At 43.5% G+C, this 24,034-nt stretch overlaps 1 protein-coding gene across 1 annotated transcript in view; it reads right to left on the bottom strand.

Moving 5' to 3' along the window:
* The window catches only part of DNAL1 (dynein axonemal light chain 1), a 49,994-nt gene extending 26,169 nt beyond the window's left edge, over positions 1-23,825 (bottom strand). The window contains exons 1-3 of the mRNA XM_069730746.1: positions 23,768-23,825; positions 4,015-4,053; positions 134-243 (exon numbers count right to left, since the gene is read on the bottom strand). Coding sequence (XP_069586847.1) covers positions 134-243; positions 4,015-4,053; positions 23,768-23,770 — 152 coding nt within the window. The 5' untranslated portion in view covers positions 23,771-23,825. The remainder of the gene's footprint in view (positions 1-133; positions 244-4,014; positions 4,054-23,767) is intronic.
* Positions 23,826-24,034: the final 209 nt, after the last annotated feature.

Here is a 24,034-nt window from a genome sequence, read left to right as displayed (position 1 = left end):
AGTTCATTCTATGTCCTCCGTAGTACACGCCTGTGCAAGGCAAGATTGACCAAAAACTGGTCCCGCCAAATTCAGGTGACAGGTTCCCTTTAAGTTCAATGTGACAGGTTCCTCTGAAACTAACAATTCTTACTCGCAATTGACTAGTGTGGATAGGGATGCATCCATCTTCTCGATTGGTGGGATCTGTGCGTACAACTTCACTTCTTTGGCTTCGACAGCTTTCTGTCCCATCTTTTCTTCCTAATTAGAACACACCAAAAGTTGTATCGAAATGAAAATCTAGGTATCATAAATCATAGATAGTCCACCAAAGGACACCCAACGGTCATTATCTGTAAGATTCCATATTTTGATTCACACTTTTTGTTTTAATCTAACACTGCCACCTACATAATCATATAACCCCCTCAAAGCATGCCCCCCTGACCCTATTTACCCTCGTGTGTCCTGCTGTAGTTTCAGCTCATGGTCGATCATGCACAGTACAATCTCTCTCAGCTAGATTCATGCCCGTATACCTCTGTGTTTAAAAGGGAGCTTCTACTGGGAGGAAATGTACTGCAAGATGGGCTGTGTACAGGTGCTGATCTCTATATACAGGGGACAGAAAGGAAAAGAGAATATACTACAGAAACTGATAGGAGAGATAGATAGCAGGAGGGCGCTGAGAGGAGAGATGAAATGCAGGAGGATGCTAAAAGAAGAGATGTACTGTAGGAGGGGGCTCTGTATACAGGGGACAGAAAGTAGGATATAATGCAGGATGATGCTGTATACAGGGGCTGAGATTAGTTAAAGGGGTATTCCCATCCCAAATATCCTATCTCAATATGTAGTATGTGTAATAATAAATATGAGCAAATAGCTCCAATTAGAAATGTAGTATAGTTTTTCTGATTTGCCATGTCTCTTTCCTCATTGCAGTAGCTTAGATCTATGGTTACGACTAAAGTTGAGCAAATAAGTTCTGATTTGGTCGCTGAATCTGAATTTGCCATATTCATGCCGCATTTATGCTTGACGATCGATTCTGAACACATTCTGTCATTTCTACTCCCATGACGTTTGGCGAAGATCGTAAATACAATATTCGCCACCGATCGTAATCGGAACTGAAATTTGAAAATTAGCTCAATTCTAGTAACAACTACTAGTAACTAGATGTCACTAAATGAGTGGTCGTAACCATGGATACCTAAGCTACTGCAATGCCCTGTGCATGAGAAAAGAGAAATAGTGAATCAGAAGAACTATACTACATTTCTAATTGGAGCTATTTGCTAATATTATATTGGGATAGGCTCTTGGAAATGGGAATACCCCTTTAAGTTCTGTTTGTTACCTGCTGCTGAAAGATGACTATTGTGAAACTGCACGTCGCAATATTGATGCATATGACAGAAGATTATCTTCTGCTATATGCACCAATAGAGCGGCATTTGCAGTTTCACAGAAAATAACAAACATAGCTTTTCATTACTGTTGTGGAGTATGGGAAAGAGAGTTGGGTTCTATGATCACCAGCTCCAGCTAACAATGTTGTAAAACCACACTGGCAGCTATACTGTTGTAGATGGCAGAAGGTAAAATCTGTGAGGCAGGGTATTTTACAGGAGCAGACAGTGCACAGAAGCATGATGAGAATTCTACACTTAGATTAGCTTGGTAGCTCAGAAAGTTGGAGTTGGTCAGGAGCACACATTAGAGGGAACGAGGGACCTACAGCACCAAGGAGAAGCAAGTGCTGCTGGGAAATGTAGTTTAGCAGCTATGGATAGGACCGCCTATTCAGTTGTGTGAAGCTGGATGCACCAAGGGGCAGACAGATGAAAAAGACACAAGAGGTACCAAAAAACCCATGATGCTAGGCTTAGTCTTTATATCTACTATATAATTGTTTAAGAGTCACTTCCGTCTTTCTGTCTGCCCTTCTGTCTGCCTGTCTGTCACGGATATTCATTGGTCGCAGCCTCTGTCTGTCATGGAAATCCAAGTTGCTGATTGGTCGTGGCAAAGCGCCCACGACCATTGCCACGACCAATCAGCGACGGCCATAGTCTGGCAGCGAAATGGCTGCTGCTTTACTGCCCTGCAGTCAGCGCTGAGAGCTCACACAGGGTTAATGCCAGCGTTAACGGATCGCGGAGTAACGCACTCCGTTAACGCAGCTATTAACCCTGTGTGACCAACTTTTTACTATTGATCTTTTACTAGCACTTGCGGATTACTGCAACATTTTTTCAAACTGAGTGTTTTTGGTTTTACTATTCTCTTTTGTGTCTTCAGGTTTCTTGGTGGTGTGTGAACATGATCATACAGACTTGTTCACAGTGCAAGTAGCCCATGTGTTCCTGTTTCCATAATTGTTCTCTTGTGTCTACAAGACTGGGGAGTTCCACCACTCCTCTTGGGCTATCTGCACAAAAGCTGTTCTACTCTGTATGCACACATGGATTTTTCCTCTCTGAACCCTGTTCACACAGGTTATATACAGATGATCAGGTTTTTAAATACATCAGATAGGGATTGCATACATTAGTTAGGACTGCTCTGATAAGGGTATACCGTGAAGATTGGTAGAGCAGCTTAGTATACATTTTTTGCAAAAAACGTATCAACCAAATACCCTGTTTTTTACATCTTTTACTAGCACTTGCGGATTACTGCAACATTTTTTCAAACTGAGTGTTTTTGGTTTTACTATTCTCTTTTGTGTCTTCAGGTTTCTTGGTGGTGTGTGAACATGATCATACAGACTTGTTCACTGTGCAAGTAGCCCATGTGTTCCTGTTTTTTACTATTGATGCTGCGTATGCAGCATCAATAGTAAAAAGATCTAATGTTACAAATGATAATAAAAATAAAAAAAACGTTATTCTCACCCTCCAACGTGCACGCTATCCTCGGCTGTGCAAGCGGCAGGCTCCGGTGCCAAGGATGCTATGCGAGAAGAACCTGCCATGACGTCACGGTCATGTGACCGCAAAGTCATCACAGGTCCTGCGCTCATACCAACCCTGGGACCGGAAACTGCCGCGTGCACCGCACACAGGCACCAGGACTTCAAGGGGCCTTCAGAAGGGGAGTATATGTTTATTTTTTATTTTAAGTGTTTTTTAACCACGCATATAGTGCCCACATTGCTAAATACTAGGTGGGCTGTGTTACATACTGCGTGGGCTCTGTTATATACTACATCTCTGTGCTATATACTATGTATCTGGCCAATATACAACGTGACTGTCCAATATACTACGTGGCTGTGCAATATACTACGTGCTCTGTGTTATATACTACGTAGCTGGGCAATATACTATGTGTCTGTGTCGGTTCTGTTATATACTACGTTGACTGTGCAATAAACTACGTGGCTCTGTTATATACTACGTGGCTGTGCAATATACTACGTAGCTATGCAATATACTACGTACCTCTACAATATACTACGTGGCTATGTTATATACTACGTTGCTCTGCTATATCCTACGTCGCTGGCCAATATACTACATAGCTGTGCAATACACTACGTGACTGTTATATACTACATGACTGTGCAATATACTACGTGCCTGTGCAATATACTATGTGGCTCTACAATATTCTACGTGGCTATGTTATATACTGCTATATACTACGTGGCTGACCAATATATTACATACCTGTGCAATACACTACGTGGCTATGTTATATACTACGTGGCTGTGTTATATACTACGTAGTACTGCTATATACTACAAACGCTGTGTTACATACTACGTAGCTCTGTTATATACTACGTCGGTTGTGTTATATACTACGTCACTGTGCAATATAGTACGTAGCCTGTGCTATATACTACCTACATATTCTAGAATACCCGATACGTTAGAATCGGGCCACCATCTAGTTAATCATAAGTATGCATTTACTGTGCTTTGCGAAAAAGTAATTCAAGTCTGGGAATAACCCTTTAAACACTGCAGCAGATTCACTGTTACATTATAAACAAACGTGACACAGAAGAACACTTACCCACTTGGATAAAGCATCTTTAATAGTTGTTGCTTTAGCCTACGAAAAAAGACAAGAACAAATAAAATGAGGTGGACAGGAGTTGTCCTGAGCAGGCAGACTTTTCAATGCAGAAACACAGGGCTTGTACAGGGTGATTCCCTCGCTACTTTACCCGGAAAAGGTGATGGAACTTCTAGAAGAGATGGACAACGTACTGAAATTTGGACTCTACATTCTTTGGTTCATAAGAAGTAACATAGTAACATAGTAACATAGTTAGTAAGGCCGAAAAAAGACATTTGTCCATCCAGTTCAGCCTATATTCCATCATAATAAATCCCCAGATCTACGTCCTTCTACAGAACCTAATAATTGTATGATACAATATTGTTCTGCTCCAGGAAGACATCCAGGCCTCTCTTGAACCCCTCGACTGAGTTCGCCATCACCACCTCCTCAGGCAAGCAATTCCAGATTCTCACTGCCCTAACAGTAAAGAATCCTCTTCTATGTTGGTGGAAAAACCTTCTCTCCTCCAGACGCAAAGAATGCCCCCTTGTGCCCGTCACCTTCCTTGGTATAAACAGATCCTCAGCAAGATATTTGTATTGTCCCCTTATATACTTATACATGGTTATTAGATCGCCCCTCAGTCGTCTTTTTTCTAGACTAAATAATCCTAATTTCGCTAATCTATCTGGGTATTGTAGTTCTCCCATCCCCTTTATTAATTTTGTTGCCCTCCTTTGTACTCTCTCTAGTTCCATTATATCCTTCCTGAGCACTGGTGCCCAAAACTGGACACAGTACTCCATGTGCGGTCTAACTAGGGATTTGTACAGAGGCAGTATAATGCTCTCATCATGTGTATCCAGACCTCTTTTAATGCACCCCATGATCCTGTTTGCCTTGGCAGCTGCTGCCTGGCACTGGCTGCTCCAGGTAAGTTTATAATTAACTAGGATCCCCAAGTCCTTCTCCCTGTCAGATTTACCCAGTGGTTTCCCGTTTAGTGTGTAATGGTGATATTGATTCCTTCTTCCCATGTGTATAACCTTACATTTATCATTGTTAAACCTCATCTGCCACCTTTCAGCCCAAGTTTCCAACTTATCCAGATCCATCTGTAGCAGAATACTATCTTCTCTTGTATTAACTGCTTTACATAGTTTTGTATCATCTGCAAATATCGATATTTTACTGTGCAAACCTTCTACCAGATCATTAATGAATATGTTGAAGAGAACAGGTCCCAATACCGACCCCTGCGGTACCCCACTGGTCACAGCGACCCAGTTAGAGACTATACTATTTATAACCACCCTCTGCTTTCTATCACTAAGCCAGTTACTAACCCATTTACACACATTTTCCCCCAGACCAAGCATTCTCATTTTGTGTACCAACCTCTTGTGCGGCACGGTATCAAACGCTTTGGAAAAATCGAGATATACCACGTCCAATGACTCACCGTGGTCCAGCCTATAGCTTACCTCTTCATAAATGCTGATTAGATTGGTTTGACAGGAGCGATTTCTCATAAACCCATGCTGATATGGAGTTAAAGTTATTCTCATTGAGATAATCCAGAATAACATCCCTCAGAAACCCTTCAAATATTTTACCAACAATAGAGGTTAGACTTACTGGCCTATAATTTCCAGGTTCACTTTTAGAGCCCTTTTTGAATATTGGCACCACATTTGCTATGCGCCAGTCCTGCGGAACAGACCCTGTCGCTATAGAGTCCCTAAAAATAAGAAATAATGGTTTATCTATTACATTATTTAGTTCTCTTAGTACTCGTGGGTGTATGCCATCCGGACCCGGAGATTTATCTATTTTAATCTTATTTAGCCGGTTTCGCACCTCTTCTTGGGTTAGATTGGTGACCCATAATATAGGGTTTTCATTGTTTCTTGGGATTTCACCTAGCATTTCATTTTCCACCGTGAATACCGTGGAGAAGAAGGTGTTTAATATGTTAGCTTTTTCCTCGTCATCTACAACCATTCTTTCCTCACTATTTTTTTAAGAGGCCTACATTTTCAGTTTTTATTCTTTTACTATTGATATAGTTGAAGAATAGTTTGGGATTAGTTTTACTCTCCTTAGCAATGTGCTTCTCTGTTTCCTTTTTGGCAGCTTTAATTAGTTTTTTAGATAAAGTATTTTTCTCCCTATAGTTTTTTAGAGCTTCAATTGTGCCATCCTGCTTTAGTAGTGCAAATGCTTTCTTTTTACTGTTAATTGCCTGTCTTACTTCTTTGTTTAGCCACATTGGGTTTTTCCTATTTCTAGTCCTTTTATTCCCACAAGGTATAAACCGCTTACAGTACCTATTTAGGATGTTCTTAAACATTTTCCATTTATTATCTGTATTCTTATTTCTGAGGATATTGTCCCAGTCTACCAGATTAAGGGCATCTCTAAGCTGGTCAAACTTTGCCTTCTTAAAGTTCAGTGTTTTTGTGACTCCCTGACAAGTCCCCCTAGTGAAATACAGGTGAAACTGTACAATATTGTGGTCGCTATTTCCTAGATGCCCGACCACCTGCAGATTTGTTATTCTGTCAGGTCTATTAGATAGTATTAGGTCTAAAAGTGCTGCCCCTCTGGTTGGATTCTGCACCAATTGTGAAAGATAATTTTTCTTGGTTATTAGCAGAAACCTGTTGCCTTTATGGGTTTCACAGGTTTCTGTTTCCTAGCTAATATCCGGGTAATTAAAGTCCCCCATTACCAGGACCTCATTATGGGTTGCAGCTTCATCTATCTGCTTTAGAAGTAGACTTTCCATGGTTTCTGTTATATTTGGGGGTTTGTAACAGACCCCAATGAGAATTTTGTTACCATTTTTCCCTCCATGAATTTCGACCCATATGGACTCGACATCCTCATTCCCTTCGCTAATATCCTCCCTTAAAGTGGACTTTAGACAAGACTTTACATAGAGACAAACCCCTCCTCCTCTCCGATTTTTACGATCCTTTCTAAACAGACTGTAACCCTGTAAGTTAACTGCCCAGTCATAGCTTTCATCTAACCATGTCTCGGTTATCCCCACTATGTCAAAGTTACCTGTAGATATTTCTGCTTCTAGTTCTTCCATCTTGTTTGTCAGGCTTCTGGCGTTTGCGAGCATGCAGTTTAGAGGATTTTGTTTTGTTCCAATCTCCTCGCTGTGGATTGTTTTAGAAATGTTCTTACCTCCCTTCTGAGTATGTTTTCCTGGGTCTTCTTTGTTCGAGTCTAATGTTTTTCTTCCCGTCCCCTCTTCTTCTAGTTTAACGCCCTCCTGATGAGTGTAGCGAGTCTTCTGGCAAATGTGTGTTTCCCAGGTTTGTTGAGGTGTAGTCCGTCTCTGGCGAGGAGTCCATCGTACAAGTAATTCACACCGTGGTCCAGGAATCTGAATCCTTGTTGTCTGCACCATCGTCTTAGCCAGTTGTTCGCATCAAGGATCCTGTTCCATCTCCTGGTGCCATGCCCGTCTACTGGAAGGATAGAAGAAAAAACTACCTGTGCATCCAGTTCCTTTACTTTCTTCCCCAACTCTTCAAAGTCCTTGCAGATTGTCGGTAGGTCCTTCCTTGCCGTGTCATTGGTGCCAACATGTATCAGAAGAAATGGGTGGACGTCCTTGGAGCTGAAGAGCTTTGGTATCCTATCGGTCACATCCTTGATCATCGCACCTGGAAGGCAGCATACTTCTCTTGCGGTTATGTCCGGTCTGCAGATGGCTGCTTCTGTGCCTCTCAGTAGTGAGTCTCCCACCACCACCACTCTTCGTTGCTTCTTGGCTGTACTTTTTGCTGTCACTTGTTGCTGTGTGCCCTTTTCTTTTTTGCTTGCTGGTATTGTTTCATCCTTAGGTGTGCCATCTTCATCCTCTTCAAAGATTTGATATCGGTTCTTCAGTTGTGTGGTTGGTGATTTCTCCATGGTCTTCTTGCTTCTTTTGGTCACATGCTTCCACTCATCTGCTTTTGGAGGTTCTCTGACACTTTTTTCACCTTCTGTGAAAGTGATCGTGCAATGAACCTCAGCAACAAGAAACATGTTCACGCCGAGTGGTCTCGACAACAGGTCGCCCCGCCGGACGTCTCCACTATAAGACAGGCTTCCTACGCGCCAGTAGCTTATGTCTGGTGACTGCATTTCACTCCTGCCAATTTCCATCTTCATTTGTTAGCCATGTACTGATACAGCTTGGAGGAGCGGGTTTTCATTGGGAAAACTGAGTCCTTAAAGAGGTGCCAGAATGAGTTTCTAAAGGAGTGTGGAGGTCGAAATCTGCTGTCCAAAAAGTGTATTCTGTCATTGGTGCATAAGCTGGAACGTACAGGAACATTACTGGATAGGCATGGAGGATGTCCGAAAAAGTCAGCTAGATATTTTCCTAGGGGCCATTTGCAGGGTCGGGTGTACAGTAACAAACAACGAACATTACCGGCATCCCGAGAGAAGATACAGTGAGAAATTCAGGCTATGACCCCAGATATCCTGCGGAATACATTCAACCTGTATTGACCTCGGCTTGGAATATTAGCCAGTCCATGAATTTTATGACTGTAAGAACTGAAATCTGCAGCTCTTTTTCCCAAAGTCATCTACAAGTAATTTAAAGAGGCTTTGTACATTACAACTCCAGGAACAGGAAGGATTAGTATGGTATTCCAATTACTAAAAGTCATCACTAATCCACAAGATGGGAGATAAGTAGTGGATCGGTAAAGATCTGACTGATCTGAATCCCACCAATTGTCATTCAAATGGAGAGGGAGTCATGTGTGTGCGCTGATGCTCCTTTCAATCTAGCAGGGCTGCCGGGGCTGGATGATCACTGTACTTGGCTCTCTCAATCTGTTACACACCTGTCCTGGTATCCCGAGCTCTGCGTCCTTCCCCTGGGTCCATTGCCCACTGTTGTGCTCCAAGTTGGGTTTTGCAAGTTGCCTGGCGTGGATCAATGACAAAATCTCTCTAGACCTATTTAAGGCCCATTGAGACATTGGGATTGAGACTCTTGTCCTCTATGTTTGGTGCCCTCCACCTTCTGTGCTTTACTTGCTTCCATCCTTGATGGGTTCCACTTCATCCAACCTGCTGCTCCTGAGATTCCCTAGTGGGCCAAGTCCTGGTTTCCCATATGCCTTCCCGCACCGACGCCTGGCATTGTGTGGCCACCTGGACCTGAGGCTTATTGTATCCACCTCACAAGGCGAGCCTAACACTGGCAATACTATAGAATTGAATATCATCAACCAATGATCCAATACTTATTCAAGTGCTAAACAAGCAATACATAATCCATCCGTTACACTATAATACCCCATGGTTGTAGGTGATAAAGTGAACAGAATAAGCACTGATTGAAACTATTTTAAGTTACAATCAAAAAGCTTTTATTTTTACATTCAAAGCCCAAACATTTTTATTTAAAAACATCTAGTGACCTCCGATATGAGACACACATGGCTAAGGACTCCATTAACCCCTTACCGGCATCGGACGTACTATACCGTCCGATGCCGGCTCCCCTGCTTTGATGCAGGGCTCCGCGGTGAGCCCGCACCAAAGCCGGGACATGTCAGCTGTTTTGAACAGCTGACATGTGCCCGTAATAGGCGCGGGCAGAATCGCGATCTGCCCGCACCTATTAACTAGTTAAATGCCGCTGTCAAACGCAGACAGCGGCATTTAACTACCGCTTCCTGCCGGGCGGCCGGAAATGACGTCATCGCCGACCCCCGTCACATGTCCGGGGGTCGGCGATGCGTCTCCATTGTAGCCATAGAGGTCCTTGAGACCTCTATGGTTACTGATTGCCCGTCGCTGTGAGCGCCACCCTGTGGTCGGCGCTCACAGCACACGTGCAATTCTGCTACATAGCAGCGATCAGCAGATCGCTGCTATGTAGCAGAGCCGATCGGCTTGTGCCTGCTTCTAGCCTCTCATGGAGGCTATTGAAGCATGGCAAAAGTTAAAAAAAAAAGTTTAAAAAAATGTGAAAAAAATAAAAAAAACATAAAAGTTTAAATCACCCCCCTTTCGCCCCAATCAAAATAAATCAATAAAAAAAATATCAAATCTACGCATATTTGGTATCGCCGCGCTCAGAATTGCCCGATCTATCAAATAAAAAAAAGTATTAACCTGATCGCTAAACAGCGTAGCGGGAAAAAAACTCGAAACGCCAGAATTACGTTTTTTTGGTCGCCGCGACATTGCATTAAAATGCAATAACGGGCGATCAAAAGAACGTATCTGCACCGAAATGCTATCATTAAAAACGTCATCTCGGCACGCAAAAAATAAGCCCTCAACCGACCCCAGATCACGAAAAATGGAGACGCTACGAGTATCGGAAAATGGCACAATTTTTTTTTTTTTTTTTTTTTAGCAAAGTTTGGAATTTTTTTTCACCACTTAGATAAAAAATAACCTAGTCATGTTTGGGGTCTATGAACTCGTAATGACCTGGAGAATCATAATGGCAGGTCATTTTTAGCATTTAGTGAACCTAGCAAAAAAGCCAAACAAAAATCCAATGTGGGATTGCACTTTTTTTGCAATTTCACCGCACTTGGAATTTTTTTCCCGTTTTCTAGTACACGACATGCTAAAACCAATGATGTCGTTCAAAAGTACAACTCGTCCCGCAAAAAATAAGCCCTCACATGGCCAAATTGACGGAAAAATAAAAAAGTTATGGCTCTGGGAAGGAGGGGAGCGAAAAACGAACACGGAAAAACGAAAAATCCCCTGGTCATGAAGGGGTTAAACACCTTAGAACAGAGATATGTATTATAATGTGTTAATATATAATACTATATTCTGGAGCTGATAAACATCTCCTTATGTCAAATAATACTCCGTGCAACTTCATGCTATATTAAAGTGCATGTGCCAATTGAAAAAAAGGGGGTATATCTCTACTACGTACTATCACAGACCACTGCCGGACCCAAGTGGCCAATGTTAGTCCTGAATTTGAGAACAATGAACCCTGTATAGGCCAATTACTGCTAATGATAACTTATACATTTTAAAGTATGAAGTCTCTAGATGATACTTACTAGCTGTGCGGAGTCCATGCCGTGTCCCTCCACCCCGACTCCGCACAGCTAGTAAGTATCATCTAGAGACTTCATACGGTACTTTAACCCCTTTACCCCCAAGGGTGGTTTGCACGTTAATGACCGGGCCAATTTTTACAATTCTGACCACTGTCCCTTTATGAGGTTATAACTCTGGAACGCTTCAATGGATCCTGGTGATTCTGACATTGTTTTCTCGTGACATATTGTACTTCATGACAATGGTAAAAATTATTTGATAGTACCTGCGTTTATTTGTGAAAAAAACGGAAATTTGGCGAAAATTATGAAAATTTCGCAATTTTCCAACTTTGAATTTTTATGCAATTAAATCACAGAGATATGTCACACAAAATACTTAATAAGTAACATTTTCCACATGTCTACTTTACATCAGCACAATTTTGGAACCAAAATTTTTTTTTGTTAGGGATTTATAAGGGTTAAAAGTTGACCAGCAATTTCTCATTTCTACAACACCATTTTATTTTAGGGACCACATCTCATTTGAAGTCATTTTGAGGGGTCTATATGATAGAAAATACCCAAGTGTGACACCATTCTAAAAACTACACCCCTCAAGGTGCTCAAAACCATATTCAAGAAGTTTATTAACCCTTCTGGTGCTTCACAGGAATTTTTTGAATGTTTAAATAAAAATGAACATTTAACTTTTTTTCACAAAAAATTTAATTCAGCTCCAATTTGTTTTATTTTACCAAGGGTAACAGGAGAAAATGGACCCCAAACATTGTTGTACAATTTGTCCTGAGTATGCCAATACCCCACATGTGGGGGTAAACCACTGTTTGGGCGCATGGCAGAGCTCGGAAGCGAAGGAGTGCCATTTGACTTTTCAATGCAAAATTGACTGGAATTGAGATGGGACGCCATGTTTCGTTTGGAGAGCCCCTGATGTGCCTAAACATTGAAACCCCCCACAAGTGACACCATTTTGGAAAGTAGACCCCCTAAGGAACTTATCTAGAGGTGTGGTGAGCACTTTGACCCAACAAGTGCTTCACAGAAGTTTATAATGTAGAACCGTAAAAATAAAAAATCATATTTTTTCACAAAAATTATCTTTTCGCCCCCAATTTTTTATTTTCCCAAGGGTAAGAGAAGAAATTGGACCCCAAAAGTTGTTGTACAATTTGTCCTGAGTACGCTGATAGCCCATATGTGGGGGTAAACCACTGTTTGGGCGGATGGGAGAGCTCGGAAGGGAAGGAGCGCCGTTTGACTTTTCAATGCAAAATTGACAGGAATTGAGATGGGACGCCATGTTGCGTTTGGAGAGCCACTGATGTGCCTAAACATTGAAACCCCCCACAAGTGACACCATTTTGGAAAGTAGACCCCCTAAGGAACTTATCTAGAGGTGTGGTGAGCACTTTGACCCAACAAGTGCTTCACAGAAGTTTATAATGTAGAACCGTAAAAATAAAAAATCATATTTTTTCACAAAAATTATCTTTTCGCCCCCAATTTTTTATTTTCCCAAGGGTAAGAGAAGAAATTGGACCCCAAAAGTTGTTGTACAATTTGTCCTGAGTACGCTGATACCCCATATGTGGGGGTAAACCACTGTTTGGGTGGATGGGAGAGCTCGGAAGGGAAGGAGCGCCGTTTGACTTTTCAAAGCAAAATTGACAGGAATTGAGATGGGACGCCATGTTGCGTTTGAAGAGCCACTGATGTGCCTAAACATTGAAACCCCCCACAAATGACACCATTTTGGAAAGTAGACCCCCTAAGGAACTTATCTAGAGGTGTGGTGAGCACTTTGACCCACCAAGTGCTTCACAGAAGTTTATAATGCAGAGCCGTAAAAATAAAACAAAATATTTTTCCCACAAAAATTATTTTTTTAGCCCCCAGTTTTGTATTTTCCTGAGGGTAACAGGAGAAATTGGACCCCAAAATTTGTTGCCCAATTTGTCCTGAGTGCGATGATACACCATATGTGGGGGGAACCACTGTTTGGGCACATGGGAGGGCTCAGAAGGGAAGGAGTGCCATTTGAATGCAGACTTAGATGGAATGGTCTGCAGGTGTCACATTGCGTTTGCAGAGCTCCTAATGTACCTAAACAGTAGAAACCCCCCACAAGTGACACCATTTTGAAAACTAGACCCCCTAAGGAACTCATCTAGATGTGTTGTGATAGCTTTGAACCCCCAAGTTTTTCATTACAGTTTGTAACGCAGAGCCGTGAAAATTAAAAAAAAAAATCTTTCCCCCCAAAATTATTTTTTAGCCCCCAGTTTTGTATTTTCCCGAGGGTAAGAGGAGAAATTCGACCCCAAAAGTTGTTGTCCAATTTGTCCTGAGTACGCTGATACCCCGTATGTTGGGGGAAACCAACGTTTGAGCGCATGGCAGAGCTCGGAAGGGAAGGAGCGCCATTTGGAATGCAGACTTAGATGGAATGGTCTGCAGACGTCACATTGCGTTTGCAGAACCCCTAATGTACCTAAACAGTAGAAACCCCCCACAAGTGACCCCATATTGGAAACTAGACCCCCCAGGGAACTAATCTAGATGTGTTGTGAGAACTTTGAACCCCCAAGTGTTTCACTACAGTTTATAACGCAGAGCCGTGAAAATAAAAAATCTTTTTTTTTCCCACAAAAAATGTTTTAGCCCCGAGTTTTGTATTTTCCCAAGGGTAGCAGGAGAAATTGGACCCCAAAAGTTGTTGTCCTATTTGTCCTGAGTACGCTGATACCCCATATGTTGGGGTAAACCCCTGTTTGGGCACACGGGAGAGCTCGGAAGGGAAGAAGCACTGTTTTACTTTTTCAACGCAGAATTGGCTGGAATTGAGATCGGACGCCATGTCGCGTTTGGAGAGCCCCTGATGTGCCTAAACAGTGGAAACCCCCCAATTATAACTGAAACCCTAATCCAAACACATCCCTAACCCTAATCCTAACAGTAACCCTAACCACACCTCTAACCCTGACACACCCCTAACCCTAATCCCAACCCTATTCCCAACCGTAAATGTAATCTAAACCCTAACTGTAACTTTAGCCCCAACCCAAACTGTAGCCCTAGCCCTAACCCTAGCCCTAACCCTAATCCTAACCCTAGCCCTAACCCTAGCCCTAACCCTAACCCTAGCCCTAGCCCTAACCCTAGCCCTAACCCTAGCCCTAACCCTAGCCCTAACCCTAACCCTAGCCCTAACCCTAGCCCTAACCCTAGCCCTAACCCTAGCCCTAACCCTAACCCTAGCCCTAACCCTAGCCCTAACCCTAACCCTAGCCCTAACCCTAGCCCTAACCCTAACCCTAGCCCTAACCCTAACTCTAACCCTAGCCCTAATGGGAAAATGGAAATAAATACATTTTTTTAATTTTTCCCTAACTAAGGGGGTGATGAAGGGGGGTTTGATTTACTTTTATAGCGGGTTTTTTAGCGGATTTTTATGATTGGCAGCCGTCACACACTGAAAGACGCTTTTTATTGCAAAAAATATTTTTTGCGTTACCACATTTTGAGAGCTATAATTTTTCTATATTTTGGTCCACAGAGTCATGTGAGGTCTTGTTTTTTGCGGGACGAGTTGATGTTTTTATTGGTAACATTTTCGGGCACGTGACATTTTTTGATCGCTTTTTAGTCCGATTTTTGTGAGGCAGAATGACCAAAAACCAGCTATTCATGAATTTCTTTTGGGGGAGGCGTTTATACCGTTCCGCGTTTGGTAAAATTGATGAAGCAGTTTTATTCTTCGGGTCAGTACGATTACAGCGACACCTCATTTATATCATTTTTTTATGTTTTGGCGCTTTTATACGATAAAAACTATTTTATAGAAAAAATAATTATTTTTGCATCGCTTTATTCTCAGGACTATAACTTTTTTAATTTTTTGCTGATGATGCTGTATGGCAGCTCGTTTTTTGCGGGACAAGATGACGTTTTCAGCGGTACCATGGTTATTTATATCTGTCTTTTTGATCGCGTGTTATTCCACTTTTTGTTCGGCGGTATGATAATAAAGCGTTGTTTTTTGCCTCGTTTTTTTTTTTTTTTTCTTACGGTGTTTACTGAAGGGGTTAACTAGTGGGCCAGTTTTATAGGTCGGGCCGTTACGGACGCGGCGATACTAAATATGTGTACTTTTATTGTTTTTTTTTTTTTATTTAGATAAAGAAATGTATTTATGGGAATAATATATTTTTTTTTTTTCATTATTTTGGAATATTTTTTTTTATTTTTTTTTACACATTTGAAATTTTTTTTTTTTACTTTTTTACTTTGTCCCAGGGGGGACATCACAGATCAGTGATCTGACAGTTTGCACAGCACTCTGTCAGATCACTGATCTGATAGGAGTGCAGGCTGCTTCACAGTGCCTGCTCTGAGCAGGCTCTGTGAAGCCACCTCCCTCCCTGCAGGACCCGGATCCGCGGCCATCTTGGATCCGGGGCTGGAGGGAGCAGGGAGGGAGGTGAGACCCTCGCAGCAACGCGATCACATCGCGTTGCTGCGGGGGGCTCAGGGAAGCCCGCAGGGAGCCCCCTCCCTGCGCGGTGCTTCCCTGCACCGCCGGCACATCGCGATCATCTTTGATCGCGGTGTGCCGGGGGTTAATGTGCCGGGGGCGGTCCGTGACCGCTCCTGGCACATAGTGCCGGATGTCAGCTGCGATAAACAGCTGACACCCGGCCGCGATCGGCGGCGCTCCCCCCGTGAGCGCTGCCGATCGCATATGACGTACTATTGCGTCCTTGGGAAGTAAAGCCCACCCCACATGGACGCAATAGTACGTCTAATGGCAGAAAGGGGTTAAAATTTGTAAGTTATCATTAGCAGTAATTGGCCTACGCGTCATCCACAGATCACAGTGAATCATCCACATCAATCAAGGCAGTACAACAGCTGTATGGATTGAGTAGATACCGAAAAAAAATACGCCATCGGACTGACTGTTCTGTATTCCACAAGGAAGAGTTGAGGAACGCGCCTGTTACGGAGAAGCGGGGTCAGTGGGTGCTCTTGTCTGCTGGCCCGGCTTTCTTTAGCAAGACTGCATGGACCACGGCTCATACCACTGAACGCCCGCGCGACCCTGCGCTTAGTAACCCGATGTTTACCCTGGTTACCAGTGAACACATCGCTGGATCGGCGTCACACACACCAATTCAGCGATGTCAGCGGGTGATCCAGCGACGAAATAAAGTTCTGGCCTTCTAGCTCCGACCAGCGATGTCACAGCAGGATCCTGATCGCTGCTGCGTGTCAAACACAACGATATCGCTATCCAGGACGCTGCAACGTCACGGATCGCTATCGTTGTAATGTTGTTCAGTGTGAAGGTACCTTTAGACTTTTATCTTTGGGGTCATCTGAAGGCAATTGCCTGTGCTGTGAATATAGGAGATGTGCAGTATCTGAAACAATGGATACACGAAACCTGTGCTAGCATTTCTTCTGTGGTGTTGCTATCAGTGTGTGAACACATTTTACAAGTAGTCATAAACTTGTAAATAACTCATGAAAGAATAAAGTTACGTTAAAACCAAGCACACCATTGTTTTTCTTGTGAAATTCTCAATAAGTTGGATGTGTCACATGACCCTCTTCCCATTGGAAAAAATAAACTTGGATCCAAAATGGCCGACTTCAAAATGGCCGCCATGGTCACCACCTATCTTGAAAAGTTTTCCCCCTCCCATATACTAATGTGTCACAAACAGGAAGTTGATATCACCAACCATTCCCATTTTATTTAGGTGTATCCATATAAATGGCCCACCCTGTATACATATGACTATGGGCTATGCACTAAAATGTATCAATGACTATGGGGGGGGGGGGGTGGGCAATGATAAAAAGTAAAAGTATTTAAGCACCAGTATTCTAACGCTTAAATATACAGTTCTGGCAAAAATTTAGAGACCACTGAAAAATGTTCAGTTTGTCTGATTTTTCTCTTTATAGGTATATTTTTGAGTAAAATGTAAATTGTTCTTTTATTCTATAAACTTTTGACAACATGTCTCCGAAGTTCCAAGCAATAAATTTTGTATTTTTTTTCTGAAAAGGAGAAATGGTCAAAATAACAAAAAAAAAATGCATCGCTTGCAGACCTCAAATAATGCAAAAAAAAAGAAAAAAAACAAGTTCATAATCATTTAGAAACAACAATACTAATGTTTTAACTCAGGAAGAGTTCAGAAATCAATATTTTGTGGAATAACCATGATGTTTAATCACAGCTTTCATGCGTCTTGGCATGCTTTCCACCAGTCTTTACACTGCTTCTGGTGCAAAAATGTAAGCAGTTCTTTGTTTTATGGCTTGTGACTATCCATCATCCACTTGATTACATTCCAGAGGTTTTCAATGAGGTTCAGGTCTGGAGATTTGGCTGGCCATGACAGGGGTTTGATGTGGTCCTTCATCCACCTCTTGATTGACCTAGCTGTGCGGCATGGCGCATTGTCCTGCTGGGAAAACCAGTCCTCAGAGTTGGGGAACATTGAGCAGAAGGAATCAACTGTTTTTCCAGAATAACCTTGTATGAGGCTTCATTCATACGTCCTTCAAAAAGATTAACCTACCCAATTCCAGCCTTGCCGAAGCATCCCTAGATCATCACCAATCCTCCACCAAATTTCACAGTGGGTGCAAGACACTGTGGCTTGTGTGCCTCTCCAGGTCTCCGCCTAACCATTAGACGACCAGGTGTAGGGCAAAGCTTAAAATTAGACTAATGAGAGAAGATTACCGTATATACTCGAGTATAAGCAGAGATTTTCAGCCCAAATTTTTGGGCTGAAAGTGCCCCTCTCGGCTTATACTCGAGTCAAGGTGGGTGGCAGGGTCGGCGGGTGAGGGGGAGAGGGCGCTGAGGCATACTTACCTAGTCCCAGCGATCCTGATGCTGTCCCTGCCGTCCCACGGTCTTCGGTGCTGCAGTTCTTCCCCTCTTCAGCGGTCACGTGGGACCGCTCATTAGAAAAATGAATAGGCGGCTCCACCTCCCATAGGGGTGGAGCCGCATATTCATTTCTCTAATCAGCGGTGCCGGTGACCGCTGATAGAGAAAGAGGCTGCGGCACCGAAGACAGTGTGACAGGCAGAGTGAGCGTCAGGATCGCTGGGACTAGGTATTTTATATTCACCTGTCCGCGTTCCAGCCGCCGGGCGTCGCTCCATCTTCCCGGCGCCTCCATCTTCCCGGCGTCTGCGCTCTGACTGTTCAGGTCAGAGGGCGCGATGACGCATATAGTGTGCGCAGCGCCCTCTGCCTGATCAGTCAGAGCAGAGACGCCGGGAAGATGGAGGCGCCGGGCCCGGACGCTGGGAGCTGCAAGCAAGAGAGGTATGTGTTTTTTTTTTTTTTTTTATTGCAGCAGCAGCAGCACAGATTTATGTGGAGCATATATGGGGAAATATGAACGGTGCAGAGCACTGTATATGGGGCACTATGAACGGTGCAGAGCACTGTATATGGGGCACAGCTATGGGGCACAATGAACGGTGCAGAGCACTGTATATGGGGCACAGCTATGGGGCACAATGAACGGTGTAGAGCACTGTATATGGGGCACAGCTATGAGGCACAATGAACGGTGCAGAGCACTGTATATGGGGCACAGCTATGGGGCACAATGAACGGTGCAGAGCACTGTATATGGGGCACAGCTATGGGGCACAATGAACGGTGCAGAGCACTGTATATGGGGCACAGCTATGGGGCACAATGAACGGTGCAGAGCACTGTATGGGGCAGAGCTATGGGACAAAATGAACGGTGCAGAGCACTATATGGGGCACAGATATGGGGCAATAATGAACGGTGCAGAGCATTGTATATGGGGCACAGATATGGGGCACAATGAACGGTGCAGAGCACTGTATGGGGCAGAGCTATGGGACAAATTGAACGGTGCAGAGCACTGTATATGGGGCACAGATATGGGGCAATAATGAACGGTGCCGAGCACAGTATGGGGCACAGCTATGGGACAAAATGAACGGTGCAGAGCACAGTATGGGACAAAATGAACGGTGCAGAGCACAGTATGGGGCAGAGCTATGGGACAAAATGAACGGTGCAGAGCATATATGGGGCACAGATATGGGGCAATAATGAACGGTGCAGAGCATATATGGGGCACAGATATAGGGCAATAATGAACGGTGCAGAGCACAGTATGGGACACAGCTATGGGACAAAATGAACGGTGCAGAGCACTATATGGGGCACAGCTATGGGACAAAATGAACGGTGCAGAGCACTATATGGGGCACAGCTATGGGACAAAATGAACGGTGCAGAGCACTATATGGGGCACAGCTATGGGACAAAATGAACGGTGCAGAGCACTATATGGGGCACAGCTATGGGACAAAATGAACGGTGCAGAGCACTATATGGGGCACAGCTATGGGGAAATAATGATCTATTTTTATTTTTGAAATTCACCGGTAAATGTTGCATTTCCACCCTAGGCTTATACTCGAGTCAATAAGTTTTCCCAGTTTTTTGTGGCAAAATTAGGGGGGTCGGCTTATACTCGGGTCGGCTTATACTCGAGTATATACTGTACCTTACTCCAGTCCTCTATGGTCCAATCCTTATGGTCTTTAGCAAACTTCAGCCTGGCTCTCCTTTGCTTCTCATTGATGAAAGGCTTTTTTCTAGCTTTACATGACTTCAGTCCTGCCTCTAGGAGCCTGTTATGAGCTGTTCTTGCCGTGCACTTCACCCCAGCTGCCATTTGCCATTCCTTTTGTAGGTCACTTGATGTCATCCTGCGGTTGCTGAGTGACATTTGAATAAGATGACGGTCATCCCGGTCAGTGGAGAGTAGTTTTCGCCCTCTGCCGATCTGTAGCTTTGTTGTCCCCAATGTCTGCTGCTTGACCTTGTTGTAATGGACCACCGTCTTAGAAATTTTAAGGATGGAGGCAACATGACGCTCACTGTGTCTTTCTGCTAGTAAAGCTAGAATTGAGCCCTTCTTTTCCTCACTCAAGACTTTTCTTTCAACTCCTTTGGCATGGTTAAAAGTTATTTTTTCATTCCTATTACTTTTGGGCTAATACTAGCACTTGTTTTACCATCCAGCTTGTCCTATAGGATTGTGAAAACCACAGCACTGTTTTTTATACTTTCCTTCGTTAAATAAGATTTGGTTCAGGTGATCACCTTATCAGAAGCACAGTAAGTAGAATGAGGTGTACTCTGGTTGGCATTCAACTGACACTGGAATGGAACGGCTGTCAGACATGTAGAGAAGCTGATTTTTATAAAACTGTGCAGTGCTCTCTTAATTTTTGCAAGAGCTGTATAGTCACAGACTATAGCAACATTTTAAGAATTATTACGATGGTGCATATGCGGAGACCAAGGTATGCAATTTTTAGGAAACCGAAAAGCAACACTCATCGAATCCTTGTAGCTAAAAGTCCTTTATTCCAAATTATATGGACATAATTTAGCGGTATGCAGGTGTGGCGGGGAAGAAGGTGCACAACAGACCCGTAGAAGAGTCAGGTAGACATGAAAAGATTGTCGTCCACCTTTTTCTTCCCAGTCACATCTGCATACCACTGAATTATGTCCATATAATTTGGAATAAAGAACTTATAGCCACAAGGATTCGATGAGTGCTGGTGTTCTTTTACCTACAAATTGAATGACTATGAGCTGCATTATATTACATGTATGCCTATGACTATGGGGTGTGCATTATACTACATGGATGACTATGGGGTGTGCATTATACTACATGGATGACTATGGGGTGTGCATTATACTACAAGGATGACTATGGGGTGTGCATTATGCTACATGGATGACTATGGGGTGTGCATTATACTACATGGATGACTATTGGGTGTGCATTATACTTCATGGATGACTATGGGGTGTGCATTAGACTACATGGATGACTATGGGGTGTGCATTATACTACATGGATGACTATGGGGTGTGCATTATACTACATGGATGACTATGGGGTGTGCATTATACTACATAGATGACTATGGGGTGTGCATTATACTACATGTATGCTTAGGAGCTGAGCATTATACTGCATGGATGACTATGGGGTGTGCATTATACTAAATGGATGACTATGGGGTGTGCATTAGACTACATGGATGACTATGGGGTGTGCATTAGACTACATGGATGACTATGAGGTGTGCATTAGACTACATGGATGACTATGGGGTGTGCATTAGACTACATGGATGACTATGGGGTGTGCATTATACTACATGGATGACTATGGGGTGTACATTAGACTACATGGATGACTATGGGGTGTGCATTATACTACATGGATGACTATGGGGTGTGCATTATACTACATGGATGACTATGGGTGTAAATTATACTACATGGATGACTATGGGGTATGCATTATACTACATGGATGACTATGGGGTCTGAATTATACTACGTGGATGACTATGGGTGTAAATCATACTACATGGATGACTATGAGGTGCGCGTGAAGCGGTATTGAGGACTATAGTCTGCATTATACAGTATGGAGGACTATGAGCTGTGCATTATATTACATGTATGACTATGGGCTGTGTATTATATTACATGAATGACTATGGACTGTGAATTATAATATATGGAGGACATTGGGTTGTGCATTATATTACATGTATGATTATGGGCTGTGCATTACACTATAAGGCGTACTATGGGGGATGCATTATACTGTATGTAGGACTATGAGGGATGCAATATACTATAGAGAAGTCTATGGGCTGTGCATTATACTATATTATATATGGTGGACTATGGGATGTGCATTATACTATATGGAGAACTATGGAAAGTGCATTATATTTTTGCTATGGGGCCCCATGACTTCTATGTACGCCTCTGGTCAGTATAAGGTTTTATCATTTTCTATACATTAAAGAACAGCGGCAGAATGGGGGACATATGCCAGGATGAGGGCCAGAAATATCAGGATGAAGGACATATACATATACCAGGATATATGCCACTGGTGGTAGGATCATGTACTTCAATACTTGCATTACCGATTCATTCACACTGATGTTCTTAAAGGGACACTGTCACCTGAATTTGGAGGGAACAATCTTCAGCCATGGAGGCGGGGTTTTTGATTCACCCTTTCCTTACCCGCTGGCTGCATGCTGGCTGCAATATTGGATTGAAGTTCATTCTCTGTCCTCCATAGTACATGCCTGCACAAGGGAAACTTGCCTTACGCAGGCGTGTACTATGGAGGACAGAGAATGAACTTCAATCTAATATTGCAGCCAGCGGGTAAGGAAAGGGTGAATCAAAAACCCCGCCTCCATGGCTGAAGATTGTTCCCTCCAAATTTAGGTGACAGTGTCCCTTTAAGAGAATTCACGCCAGAATCAGAGTGATGAAAACCACCCAAACACGTCCCATTATTTTCAATAGGAAAAACCACGCAGCTGTTCATTCAGCCACACTTTTATGGACCATGGCTTCTGAAGCCTAAGGTGGCTAAGGTTCCTCTCCCATGTCCGTCTTCTCGTCTCCATCGGTCTGTTCCAACAAACAAAACAGGTAAACGGAACTGGGATCCTGTGCATTCCCATTTAAAACGGAAGGAGAGGGGGCCCGCTGATTTACATGGGCTATGTCTGTTTTCATTACTTATTTTCGTTACTTGTACTCATCGGCAATAAACCATGATATTTTTACTGCACAATGAAAAATATACAAAAAAACTTTAAAAAAAATCACAAACAAAAAAAAAAGCAATAGCTGAATTGCATTTTGTTTTCACCAGTTCAACGCACATTTTAAAATTTTTTATTTTACTCACTTATATAGCACTATCATATATTGTGCAGCCCTTTACATACATCATCATCGCTGTCCCCGTTGGGGCTCACAATCTAGATTCCCTATCAGTATGTCTTTGGAATGTGGGAGGAAACCGGAGTGCCCGGAGGAAACCCACGCAAACACGGAGAGCACATACAAACTCTTTGCAGATGTTGTCCAAGGTGGGATTTGAACCCAGGACCCCAGCGCTGCAATGGAAAAGTGCTAACCACTGAGCCACCGTGCCAACCACTGAGCCACCGTCGCCACCACTAGTGCAGCCCTACATTGTATGGTAAATGTGGTAATCTAAAACTACAACTAGTCCACCCCCCAAAAAAGAACGCAAAACAAAAAAACAACAGCACCTATTGCTTCTGATGGCTAAAGAGGGGTTACACAGCGGAGGAAAGTCCGTGCCGCCATCACAACCTTCACCCCGATGTCTGGCCTATATTATGGGACAATTTTAGGACTGACCCCATACGCTCTCCGTCAGCCCCATACGTCACATTACAACACTCCGTTGCCGGTGGCGACAACAACGTTCCAATAAATAGAAAAGAGACAGAACTAACAGCAGTGAATAGGAGGGTTTACTAACAATCTGGAATCTAAAGGGCCAGCACACTACAAGTCCCAGCATTCCCTGACTAAAGCCTCACGTAGTGGGAAGACCGGGCTCAGCCCCGAAGTAACACACGGCTTAATATGGGCAGATGCAGCCATGTCGCCCCCCGCCTCATCACCGGCACCGCCCGTGTTACCGGGCCGCCTGCACCGACCGTAAACCGACTCGTTACCGGGAGCACGGCGCTCCGCCGCCGGTACTCACCATGATCTCGTTGCTTACAGTCGCGCAGCTGGTTGCTAGGAGACGAGTATCCCGAGTACGCATGCGCACTGTGGTGCCAGAACTCGCCAGCGGAAGTCCTGAGAGAGGAGAACAATGTAGACCGGAAAGAGAAAGTCACAGGAGCTCAGCTAGCAGAGAAACAGTCAGCATGGAGGCCGGCTTCCTCCCCAGCCTGCTGCCATAGCTATAGGGGTGCTATGGAATATTGTAGCGTTACCCATAGCAACCACAGAATGCAGGACAAGG

The sequence above is a fragment of the Ranitomeya imitator genome, chromosome 1 (assembly GCF_032444005.1).
Source record: "Ranitomeya imitator isolate aRanImi1 chromosome 1, aRanImi1.pri, whole genome shotgun sequence".
NCBI lineage: Eukaryota > Metazoa > Chordata > Amphibia > Anura > Dendrobatidae > Ranitomeya > Ranitomeya imitator.
Note: the sequence above shows the minus strand (reverse complement) of the source record. Positions and strands in the feature narration are given on the sequence as shown.